Below are 12,384 nucleotides of genomic sequence, written 5' to 3' on the forward strand. Positions count from 1 at the left end.
CTATTTTACCATTCGGGAATAGCAGGAAAGCTTACAAGGTGTGCACTCTTCTCTGAGCTGTCGAGCCTGGGTTCTAATATTGAAATGGTTATAAGCTGTCATCCTGGTGTTTTACAGGCAGGGCGATGTAGCAATGTGTGTGCCGTCCCTCGGATGGAAATAAAACCATGTGTCTGGTTTACCGGCATTAGTTGGTGGATGTTAAAGATCCCACAGCGAAGAGTCAGCGAGTTATCGCAGTTATGTCCTTCAAGAAGAGTCGGCGAGTTATCGCAGGCAACCTGAACAAATTACTCGTCCTTGCACCTACAGCCGAGTCTCTTGTGGCAGAGTGCTGACCCATTCAAGATTTTACAGTGGATGACGGAGTCAAATTTTGTGCAGGATAACTGGGATGAAAGATCACTTTGAACAGGATGCTGATATTGGTGAACTTGAGAATGACGTGGAGGAAAAAAACCAAGGTAAGTAAGATAATGTGTCGTTTTTGTTTTTTCTTTCATGATTCTTTATTAATTGACTATTTATTTTTCTCTACATTAATCAGTGCTTAATATTTCACGTTCTCATGTAAAACACTCCCCTCTTGGTTTTGCAGACCTGTTTTAATCACGATTAGCTTCCATGGGTTATAATCACGATATGTCTGATCTTACCGAGTTTCTTGAAAACACTCAATCCACAGAATGGCCAAAATGCTTTGATGATTTAGCTCGATTTTGTTTACTAAACTGAGTGTTGCAGCGCTGCTCTAACTTGGAGCATATTCGGAGCCCACCTTGCACAATGATGTGTTATTTATTTAGAAGAAAGGAATGAAACGTTCAACAAACTGAGGGACAAGGAAGAGATGATGGATGGTATGTCAAAGCACAGCAGCCAATGGTTGTTTCTGATATCTCAAACAATATAAATGCACTGATTATCAATTTACTGCTTGGTGAGACTTTAAATCTTTATGGAAAACTGATGGTTATGTGCTGCTCCTGTTCATATCAGAGTTCATGAGGTCATTTGAGACAAACTGGCAACAGGAAGATGACAAGAAGGTTCAGTTGGAGGCATCTTTGGTTTCGCTGCTGGTGAAAATCGGCCAAGTGAGTGAATTACTTTATTACCCTGTGCACGAGAAGTGAAAAGTGGGGTTAAGCAAATGGTTCACTTTGTCCATCGGTCTGCTGTCCGTGTGTCCACAAACATCAGCTTATGGTCAAGGAACAACTTTATTTCAATTGAATGTTAAATTTTGAAGACAAATCGGAAAACGAACCTGCAGTTGAGCAATGCTCTGACTCTGACTTTGGCCTGATCACACATGCACAGAGAGGAGTGAGATTTAAAAAAATTTTTGACTCTGTCCCCGTCTTGCAGTCAAACAAAATTGAAAATCATTCCAAACAGGAAACGTAGTTTTTAGTGACTTCATAAAGGACACAAACAACAGGCATGGAGAACGAATGTAACGTGTTAAATAAGGTGTTGTATCGATAGTGGTAAATGTCTGGATTCTTTTAATTCTTTTCAATGACCTTTAAAATCTTTATTTTATCTCAATTTAATTATATACCTGAACACTGTGTGTGGAGTATCGTGTTCTATGAACTCTAGTTTTATTATTTTTACATTGGAAAGCAGATTAAAGCACTGGAGTCTTTATACTGTATATGCCTGGTGTTGGCTTGATGGTTAGGGTGGTGGGCTTGGGATTTTTGCATCCTGAGTTTAAATCCCACTTGGCTGTTGAATTAATACCAGGTGGGGTTGACTCTGCCTGTCATCCTTCCGAGGTCGGCAAAATGAGTGCCAGCTTGCTGGTATCCTGTATCGGAGTGGTGACACATCCAAGATTGTGCCCAATAGCCAAGGAGACTGTTTCGGCAGCACCAACGCTCTGCACAGAGTATGGTCCCAATGGATGGATGGATGGATGGCCTTCATCTAACGATACATTTTGCTATTTCAGTGATGCACTGTGGGCTCATTGGAAGGTTTTGTGTGTTTGCTTTGCATATTTAATGGCTTTATGAGATTTCCTTTTTGAAGGTACTAGTTTGGAGTGGAATCGGCCATTAGTGCTTTGTAAAATAGCTGGCATTGTTTTATACTTGTATTTAATCACATACTCTGAGAATGTAAGTTCAACAGTGGTGCAGAGTAACTGTCAAAGCACCACTTACATTATATCGTCACTGAGATTTGAGAGCAGTAAGTGCTTACATTATAGCATTCTTGGCAAATTCATTGAGAAGAAAACTGCAAACAAAAAAACTTTTATACGAGGAAACACATGCTCTCTGCTGAAGGGTTTTACCCTTTCGTTCTGTGGATTAACCGAGAGATGATTTACAGGGGTTAGCCTGGTTGTTATTTCTATTAGAGTACATGTACATGTACAGTGGCCTGCAAAAGTATTCACCCCCTACCAAATAATGGCACATTTAGATAAATTATGAATGATGTAAAAACAATTTTTCCAAATGAACTCTTTTTTTTTTTATTCACAACTGAACAGATCAAACTAAACACTGTTGTAGTTGAAGGAGGTTAAATGTCAGGAACGCCTGTAAAAAAAACCATCTACAAATCAAAATTCACTGGTTGTAAAAGTATTTAACCCTTCGGGGTCAGTACTTGGTGGAAGCACCTTTTGCAGCAATAACTGCTATGAGTATTTTTGGGGTAGGTCTCTACCAGTTATACAATTAGTCAAGGACACACACCCAACCTGTCTACCAACTTTTGGCCGAATTCATCCACAATTTTTTGAGATATCCTGTACACACACACACACACACACACACACACACACACACACACACACACACACACACACACACACACACACACACACACACACACACACACACACACACACACACACACACACACACGGTAAAAACATAACCACCTTCACCATCGGTGGTAGAGCTAATAATCTCAGGTGGCATCAAAATGTGAGAACTTTGGAGCGGGGTGAATACTTTTACAGGCCACTGAAACTTGTGAGGATGGGATTCCACGTTCAAATTGTGTTTCCCTTGTTGATTTGTCCATCGTCTCCTAATGTTTAGCAAACTTTGTAAGTTTGGTAAAATGTTTTGTGTGCTCATTTTATATTTTGGTGATTTTTTATTTACTAAACATGTTTAACAAATTTATTGGAATTCAATAAAGCAATTTCTGATCGGGTGGATGAGTGAAGTGCAGTGGATGTGGTATATCTAGACTTCAGAAGGCATTTGATGAGGTATCACATAGTCGGTTAGCAAAGCACGTCGAGTGGTTGGGAGAGTAACTCACTGGATTGGTGATACGAAGCAAAGAGTGACCGTGATTGGAAGCAAATGCGGTTGGGGGGTTTAAGTAATGGGGACCTTGGGAATCAACGCTCAGACTGTTATTTATATGTAGCAAAAGTGCTCGGCATTGCCAGAAAATGCGGGGTCCCTCCTCCCACTTATTCCCTCCCTCTTCCCACGCATTCCTCTCCCTCATCCCATATCCTCCCCTGCATCCTCCCACCCCACCCCTTCCCTTCCCCTCCAAACTCCCACCCCACCCCTTCCCCTCCTTCCTCCTCCACCCTTCTAAGAAAAAGAAGGCAACACGAGTGGAGGGGAAGGCGAAGGCAGTGTGGGGGGGGGGGGAGGCAGCGTGAGGGGGGGGAAGCAGCGTGAGGGGGGGAGGCAACGCAAGGCGAGGTGAAAGCAGCGCGAAGGGAGGTGAAGGCAGAACGAAGGAAAGGGAAGGCAGCGTGAGGAGAGGGGAGGGAATGGGGAGGCTGCGTGAGGGGAAGGGGAGGTTGCGTGATGGGAGGGGAAAGAAGCCTAAGGGGAATGGATGGCAGTGGAAGGCCAAGGGGAGGCTGCGTGATGGGAGGGGAAGGAAGCCTAAGGGGAATGGATGGCAGTGTTACGCCAAGGGAAGGAAGTGTGAGAGGAGGGTAAGCAGCATACCAGGGCATTACAGGTGTGATAAAACGTGCCCAAACAGCAACGTTTTTCTTTTTAACCGCCGTGTTCTATGTTGAACCGGGTGGGAGCATTTAAAAATCAAAATCCATGCTATCTACCTGGCAAAAGACTGCCTACCTGCCTGCATGCAGCAACCCACACTCGATCCTCCAACCTGCTCTCATGCAGGCATGCACAAACCCCACCACGTCCGTGTGTGCTGTCTACGTGCCTCTTCGTTTTCAGCCACTGCTGACTATCAATACATTGCAGAAACTCTTGGTATATTTTAAAAACAAATTTGTCATGAATCGGATCGCATAAAATGGTAAACAGCAAAGTGCATATGTAATTTCCAAAAAAAGGACCCTTGTCGACTGTATCATCATGACTTGCGAAAGCAGTTTAGAGAGCACGGAGTTGCGCTCAATAAAGTTACACTTTCCGCACATTCCTTCAGCTTTTCTTCACTAAATATAATTGTCCAAGTAGTAGAAAAACATATAAATATAGGGGCAATACCCCTGGGCGCTCACCTGGTAGCAGCTGGATAAGATAACCAGGGAACCACTGGTCGGCATGGATGACCCACAAAATATGTAACGGAGAATAAAGTAAACACCTACGGATTCTTTTGTTTTCATGCCATGAACAAACTTTGGTGCATAATGGGTGATAAAGGTTGTGGTCAAGTTTCATCGATATTGTGTGTGGTTTCAGAGAAGAAAGCAAATTCATATTGTGGGGGGCAACCCCCATGTAGAACCCCTTCGACCCCCAAGTTTTTTTTTTAATGTTGTGAACAAACTTTTGTACACCATGGGTGATGAAGGTTGTGGTAAAGTTTCATCGGAATTGTTTGTGGTTTCTGAGAAGAAAGCAAACACCTCTTTGGGTGGGGGAGGGGGGCAAATCCCACATAAACTCCATCCTTCGACCCCCTCAGACCCCGATATACGATATATATATATATATATATATATATATATATATATATATATATATATATATATATATATATATATATATATATATATTGGTTAATGCCGTGAACAAACTTTTGTATATCACGGGTGATGAAGGTTGTGGTCATGTTGCATCAGAATTGCATGCATAGTTTCTTTGAAGAAGGCAAATACATACCTATTTTGGGGGGCAACCCTTGTCAACCCCCTCCAGGCCCCATTTATTTTTATTTTTTAATGCCATGAACAAACTTTGGAACATACTCGGTGATGAACATTGTGGTGAAGTTTCATCAAAATCGAATGTGTAGTTTCAGAGAATAATTTGCAAGCATTTGTGGACGGACAGATGGAGGGCAAACCGAGAATCCCCTCCTGTGAAACCGGTAGGGAACTAATAAGACAGTAAAAAGCAGGTCAGTGGCAGTGGAAGGAATGGAAACATCAAATGCACAATTATGTTGTTTGTTTCGAAAGCCACTCCACAGCATTTGGTGAAATCATGGGGATATCCAATTATACTCCCTTCGTAGGAATATAGGGGGCAGTCTTGGGCAATAAGCAGGACTGATTGAATTGCCCCACATTCACAGAATGGCGTATCTTTCATCCACCATTTATGAGTCATGAATCGGATTTATGAAAGAAGTAGTTCCATCTTCCATGTGTTGTTCTTATTCGGTTCAATGCAGTCCAAAGTGTTCTTGGTAGCTGAGAAGCCAGGTAGCTCAGTCGTGGGGTCATGAACAAGTTCTTTGTTGGGATCCCCACAAGTTTAGCTACTCATCACACAACTGAGTGTTTATCCTTCCCAGAGAGCAGGAACCTTTCTCAATATATCCAGAAAGGCTTCCTCGATTTTAAATGGTTCGGTGGTGTTGGGTTTACAATTTGAAGGATCAGGAGTTCTGGGTTACACAGCATCTTTGAGTACTCTCTCGATATGGCTGCGTCTCCCCTGATGTTCGATGGAGGTATGTCACACAATACTGGCAGACATGGGAGAGGTGTTGATTTAATAGTCCCTTGGAGGTCGGCGGTTACTTAAACATTTTTCAGGAATAGTTGACAGAGTATAGATGGGTGATTTTAAGACGTAAATGTCCTGCCACTGTTCATGCTTCACCAACATTCCCTTTCATCATGATGTGTGTATATGTGTATGTGTGTATGTATGTGTGTGTATATATATATATATATATATATATATATATATATATATATATATATATATATATATATATATATATATATATATATATATATATATATATATATATATTTTTTGCGAATTCGCGCCCGCCGGCGTGCGAACGGCCACATACCTCGAATCGCGGCACGTCGCCCACCGGACGGACAATTCTGTCGTGACCCTCTCGGACTAACGCTGGGAGCTAGTCATGGGTGGGCCTTTCGGCCTCACCACGATCGTGCCAATCGCCCCCCCGCGTGGGACAGGGTTGTTCGCCAAACTCGACCTACCTAAGTACCCACACGGAGGGTAGACCGGGCGATCGCACGACTCCGGACACGGGCCGCATAAGCGACCCGTTCCGTACTATCGGGATAACCGAGCGGTGTTATCGTCGGCCTCGATGGTTCCGATTAATTATCGGGCGTATTAAGCCCTCTACCAACCCTTTACGTGAAGCAAGATGGAGATTCAATTAAAGAAAAGACGAAGCGAAACGGGAAAACAGTTCAACATGATGCACATTTATTCCACGGCACACGGAGAGCACACATATACAATTACAACAATTATGCACCTACAGCAATTGCAACAAAATAAACACAACAATGCAGATCTACAACCGACTACGCGAGCACACGGCAACACTTACACAGTTTTACTTTACAGACGGCGCCAACAACACCTTTACTCAAAAGCAAAAGAAAAGGGCCACCCTCAAAGACAAGGGGGCAGACGGGGCCTGTGGGCCAATATTTGCACGGGACCTGAAAGAGCGGTCAGGTCCGCGAGACCGGGTGGATCCTACCCGTGTCTTTGTGATGAGCCGCAAAATGTGGCGGCGCGGCGTGCCCCGACTTCGTGCTCCTTCGTGGGTTTCGTTGGCACTGCTTGGAGTGGGGTGGGAACGGGGCCCCTTTTCGCACTATCTCAGCGCGGGGGGAAAAAGGGGGGGGGAATTGTTGATGCTCTGGGGAAAGAGGATAGCTGGCTTGCTTGGGTCCCGCGACGAGCGATTCCACCATGAGCTCGTCGCCGACCGCCGTCTTCCTTGCCTCGGACCCGAGCTACTCGGTCTCTTCCCCCGTTCTCCTCAGCCGAGTGCAGCAAACCACCTGTACGCCCTCGCCTCCCGACTCACTCCCCGCTCCTCCAAGGCCGACACTGCGCTCAAACCGACTCGACCGCGCTCCAGGCTCCAGGCTTCCTCTCTCTGCTGCTCCCCGACAGACTCTGAACCCCGACAGACTGCTCCTCTCCAGACCCGACTTGACTCCGAACCCCGAGAGACTGCCCAAATTCACCCTGCGCTCGGCGCTTTATAGGCCGGCAGGAGAACCCATATGCAAATTTCTGGATCAGAACGAGCTCGGGGGTGGAGCCACGCTCGCCCATTGGACGGAGGAAAAGGGGGCGTGAGTCTCCCTTGATCCGAGAATTTGCATATCTCGATTCGACACCGATGCGCCTGGAGGCGGGGCCAAACTGCCCCGCGCTTGCTGATTGGACGGATCAGAAGTGGGCGTGTAGCATTCCTGATCCGAATTCTCCTTGGAAAGGCCGCATTTTGCACTCGCAGCTCGGCGCGCGTCCCGTACAAGGCCAGGACAGCCTGACGCTCGGTGCTCACAAGTGGTGCGGGAATGGCCGCAGAAGGAGAGGTGAAGGTGGTGGAGGGTTTAAAGTGGTGGTTTATGGCCATGGTGCCGTTTGGAATGGCGGTGATGCGATGTTTGCGGGAGCGAGTTGTGAAGGTAAAGGTCGTGGCTGTTGGCGTTGTTGTTGTTGTTGTTGTTGTTGTTGTTGTGAAGCGGCATTGCGGTCGATGGTTGTTGTGTGATGGCGGTTGAGACGTGGTTGGTTCAAAATAAAGATAGAACAGAAAAACGACTATCTCAAAGCGTCGCAGCCCGAATGAATCACATTTATTCCCTCGAAACAACGGGTTTGGGGCTAACTCCACATGTACTTTCAGAGATATCTCACCTACGGGACCTGAATGGTGGTTTGCAAATTTCCACAACCGTAACAATATATATATGTATATATATATATATATATATATATATATATATATATATATATATATATATATATATATATATATATATATATATATATATATATATATATATATATATATATATATATATATATATATATATATATATATATATATGGATATATAATCCAACCTGATGATGTTCACATGCTGACCCCACTGTCCTCATCCCTCCCCCTCAGTGAATTTGAGTAGATAGTAAAGATTAGGTCAGTGTCATAGATCATGAGTATAGATTTGGGGTAGAGATCGTGAGCATCGGTTGAATTGATGGGAATGTAAATGAAGCACAGGCACGATCAGCCAAGTGGCTTCCTCCTATATCCAAACTCCTCATATTTCTTTGTGGATTTTTTATTTGTATACATGGCTCGTGGAAAAGCTAGAACAGAATGGAAGGGAACGAAATGGAAAGTAGGAAAGACCAACAGCAGAGTAAAAGTGAGAGTGAGAGTGAGATCAAAGGGTGTGGAAAAGGACACATAGGGGTGAACAAGCTGCACACAAGCTGAATGAAATACAGGAAGAAGAGGAAGGGGAAGAAACAGAAAAGCAACAAACCAATCCACAATTAACAAATGAAAAGATGTGAGGGAGAGGAGGAAAAAAAATCACGATAACTTGGGAATGGGGTCATTTGGGGTAGAGATCGTGAGTCTGGATTAGGGACGAACAGATGTCTTGATGCTCTGGAGGGAATAATGGGACTGAGCAGACTCGGAAAGTTGGTTCCACAGGTGAGGGAAAAGAGGAACAAGTGTTTTTTTGTGTGTGTGTGATTGTGTGTTAAGGTGCACCACTATCTCCTCAACGTCGCTGCCTGTTATGTCATACTCGCACAAACTCCCCACAAGCCTTATTTCACTACAAAAAAGAAACATGTACCTGATCGCCTTCAGAATGTGATGACATTCGCCGTTTCATTCTTGAAATGCTGACAGGATCCGGTTATCGCCAAGTTATCCCTGAGTATGTAACCATGCCCGCATATCTTCTTTCCGTATTTTTAAACTTACTTATGTTTATGTGAGGTAAAAGTTATTGCAGTGTTCTTCTGCGGGGTTCATGACGGTTAAATAAACTTCCTTCAATTGTTTAGAACTGCAGAGGAAAAAAATAGCAGGCAGCAGACACAAACAAGTCATGCCCATACTGCCACCGGTGTCAACTTCCCCACTGGCTTGAGATGGACCCAGTTTTGTGGAAGTGCATCACCGGGATGCATTTCTGCACTCCCACAACGGCCCCAACCCCTTTGTATCGACATCACCCCCCACCGAGCTGAAACCATCGCATCAAAGCCTTTTCACATCAGCTTCTATTATTCATTTATGCCTGTGTCAGATCTTCTGTCGCCAGATGTGACGACAAAGTAAACTTACGGATCTGTGATTTTAAGTTTTTCTTTTTAAGAACATGAAATTTCATCAGTTATTTTTGATGCCTATCTGTTTTATATCTGTTATTGTTATGACTTATCAAACTGGTCCAAAGACATAGTCATAATATAATTTGCTGTATGGATGTATGCATGAGGGTCGGTACGAAGATAATACCTCTTATCTTTCAGTTCATAACCAAAGTTTCATAGGAAAGCTATGCGAGATCACAATAAAATGTATATCCCACCCATTTTTAGTTGAGTGGCACTGTGATCGGTCATGTGACAACATCACACCACACTTTCAAAATGGCTGCTCCGATAGATATGCGTACGAGGCAGAGAACATGCAGTTATTGAATTTCTTTCTGCGAAAGAGGTTCCTACGGTGGATATGCACAGGCATTAAAAAAAAAATCGTGTACAGCGACTGTACCATTGATGCAAGTACCGTTAAACATTGAGTAAAACGTTTCAAGAGCGGGGAAACCCATATTTACGACAAGCCACAAAGTGGTCGGTCTGCAACCGCAGTGACACTGGAAAACATCAGTCGGAATGATGCGCTCATTAACGTGTATTGCAGTTTTCTTCTTTCGTTTTTTTTGTATCCATAGTCGAGGCTCATGGAAGAGCTAGTACACTAAACGGATCAGGAAGTAACAGACAAAAATAAGACGTGAAACATGTATGCATGGGGGTGGACATGATGGACACAGATGATGCATGGGGTGGACAATATTGATACAGAAGGAAACTGCAATGAAGGAAAACTGGAAAATTGGAAGGAGGAGGGATTTGGATGGGGTTAACGAGGGTAGAAAAGATTATGGTTCTGGATTGAGGACGATCCGAAATGGTGGTGAACAGCTGTCTTGAAGGCATGAAGGGAACGACGAGATTGAATAAGATGTGGAAATTGATTTCACAAGCGGGAAAACAGAAGAAAAAATGAGTGGAGGTGAGGAGTGATCCTGGATGTAGGTCGTTTCACTAGAAGGTGGTTGATGGTGGACTGTGTGGGTCCTGCAGAAACCTGGAGGGGGGGGACAAAGCACAGAAAGAGCAGAGGGTGCATGACCAGAAAGGAGGTGGTACAAGACAGGGAGACCACTGACCTGTCTGCGATGATGATGTGATTAGCCCATGGACTCAGCTTCAGTGCAAGAGATTCCAGTGATCTTTAAAAGCCTTGGTTTCCACAGTGTCAATGTGAGCAAGATGTGATCAAGGTGAGCCAGACCAGAAGGGAAAGCAGCACTCATTTAAGCTGTGGATGAAGGCCTTGTCGGTGGATAGGAGTTCATGTGTGTCAAGGAAGGACTTTGTACAACGGAGTAAGCCCAGTTGGCTGGCGGCTGGGTTTGGAGGCCAACTTTGAAATGTGGTTTGCCCAAGAATGATCATAGTTGATAGTGTGACCCAGGAGTTTGAATGACTGAACTTCCTCAAGAAGATTGTTAAGAAAGTAGATAGGAGGGTTTGCTCACCTGTCCTTTCAGAGAGAGATAGTAAGAGTGAGATTTGTCAGGATGGAAAGACATATTCCAAGTGTTTGAACAACTTGTGATTATTTTTTTTCCAAGGTCTGAAAAGAGGGAAGAGTCTGCAGCCTGCCCATCTGAAGTATGAGGGATGTCACGGTGAAATGCCCTGAAAGAGTATAGTCATCAGCAAATAGATAAAGAAGATTTTCCAGGGAGTCAGCGAGATCATTGATGAAGTTCAGGAATCGGACTGAGTCCAGAAAACTGCCTTGGGGCACTCCAGCCATGACAGGGAGAGGAGATGAAAGGATTCCATTGAGTACCACACATTGGCTACAAGAGTAGAGGAAGTCAGTAAGCCATGTGTGGAGTTTGCCTTGGATGCCATAGGCTGAGAGTTTGGAGAGCAAGGTGGGGTGCCAGATTGTATCAAAAGCATGAGATATTGTTGTGGTGCCGGGGTTCGGTGGCGAGGACAACCGCTCGATGGAGCAGTTGGGCCGTCTCCCACTGAACACCGGAATTGGAAGGTCGTCACCCTGGATAACTCCGCAGTCGACGGGTCGCTTAAAGGACCGTGGTCGCCAATATTTGGACGGCGTGAGGTCGGGTTCACTTGTCTCATTCCAATTTGCCTCAGCACCCACGCCCTCTCACTACTGGGGAAGCCACACCCTTGGCCGACATTGTCCGAACCGAGTCGCTGTTCCGACTCAGATCCAGCGTAACCGATCGGGAGTTACCAAAGCCGCGCCGGTGCAAGTGGCAATTTATGGCAAACGGCCTCCCTATAACTCAAACCCAAACCATGCTAGGCCAATGGAAGAAAACACGGGCAACGAACTGGAACATTTAACAGGGGTTTATTTATAATAGGGAGGGAGACACAGAACAGAGTTATGACGAATATGCAGGCAATGTACAATGAGCAAAAGCACTTAACAATTTCTACTTATGGGATGGTGCCACCACAGACACACGCACCAAAATAAAATGGACCCGGGTTATCTTTATTTCGACCCTCGCAGCCAAGGGGATAGACAGGCTGGAGGTCAGAGTTTGGTCGGTACCTGGCCGCCTCATGCGGTTTGGCGACCTGCCCTTGTGGAGCTCGGGATTCTTGTGGAAGGGCTTGGGAAGATCGGACGCTCCAACCACCACAGTGGGACTCGAACCCACACGGACAACCTCGCACCAAGCGCCAAGGAACCAAGACGAATCGGCAGACACCAGCCAGCACCAAGACGGAAGATGGCCAGCAGACCAGACGAGACGACCCAGACGGATCGCACCAACAATTATTCAACCCCTCCTGCGAGGTGGGAGGGATCCATCCTGAGGTAA

The 12,384-nt window shown here is 45.0% G+C and overlaps 1 protein-coding gene across 5 annotated transcripts in view; it reads left to right on the plus strand.

The window, feature by feature from the left end:
• Positions 1 to 12,384, plus strand: part of IFT74 (intraflagellar transport 74) — a 96,921-nt gene that overhangs the window by 50,458 nt on the left and 34,079 nt on the right. For 3 of the 5 annotated variants that reach the window (XM_085885345.1, XM_085885343.1, XM_085885346.1), the window contains 3 exons: positions 385 to 464; positions 807 to 860; positions 1,000 to 1,097. In XM_085885345.1, coding sequence (XP_085741471.1) covers positions 385 to 464; positions 807 to 860; positions 1,000 to 1,097 — 232 coding nt within the window. Of the gene's footprint in view, positions 1 to 384; positions 465 to 806; positions 861 to 999; positions 1,098 to 1,787; positions 2,877 to 12,384 lie in introns of those variants that run through there. The other 2 variants (XM_085885347.1, XM_085885344.1) reach the window with 2 other exon arrangements.

The sequence above is a fragment of the Eptatretus burgeri genome, chromosome 6 (genome assembly GCF_056783735.1).
Source record: "Eptatretus burgeri isolate ZD-2024b chromosome 6, Ebu_testis_v1, whole genome shotgun sequence".
Lineage (NCBI taxonomy): Eukaryota > Metazoa > Chordata > Myxini > Myxiniformes > Myxinidae > Eptatretus > Eptatretus burgeri.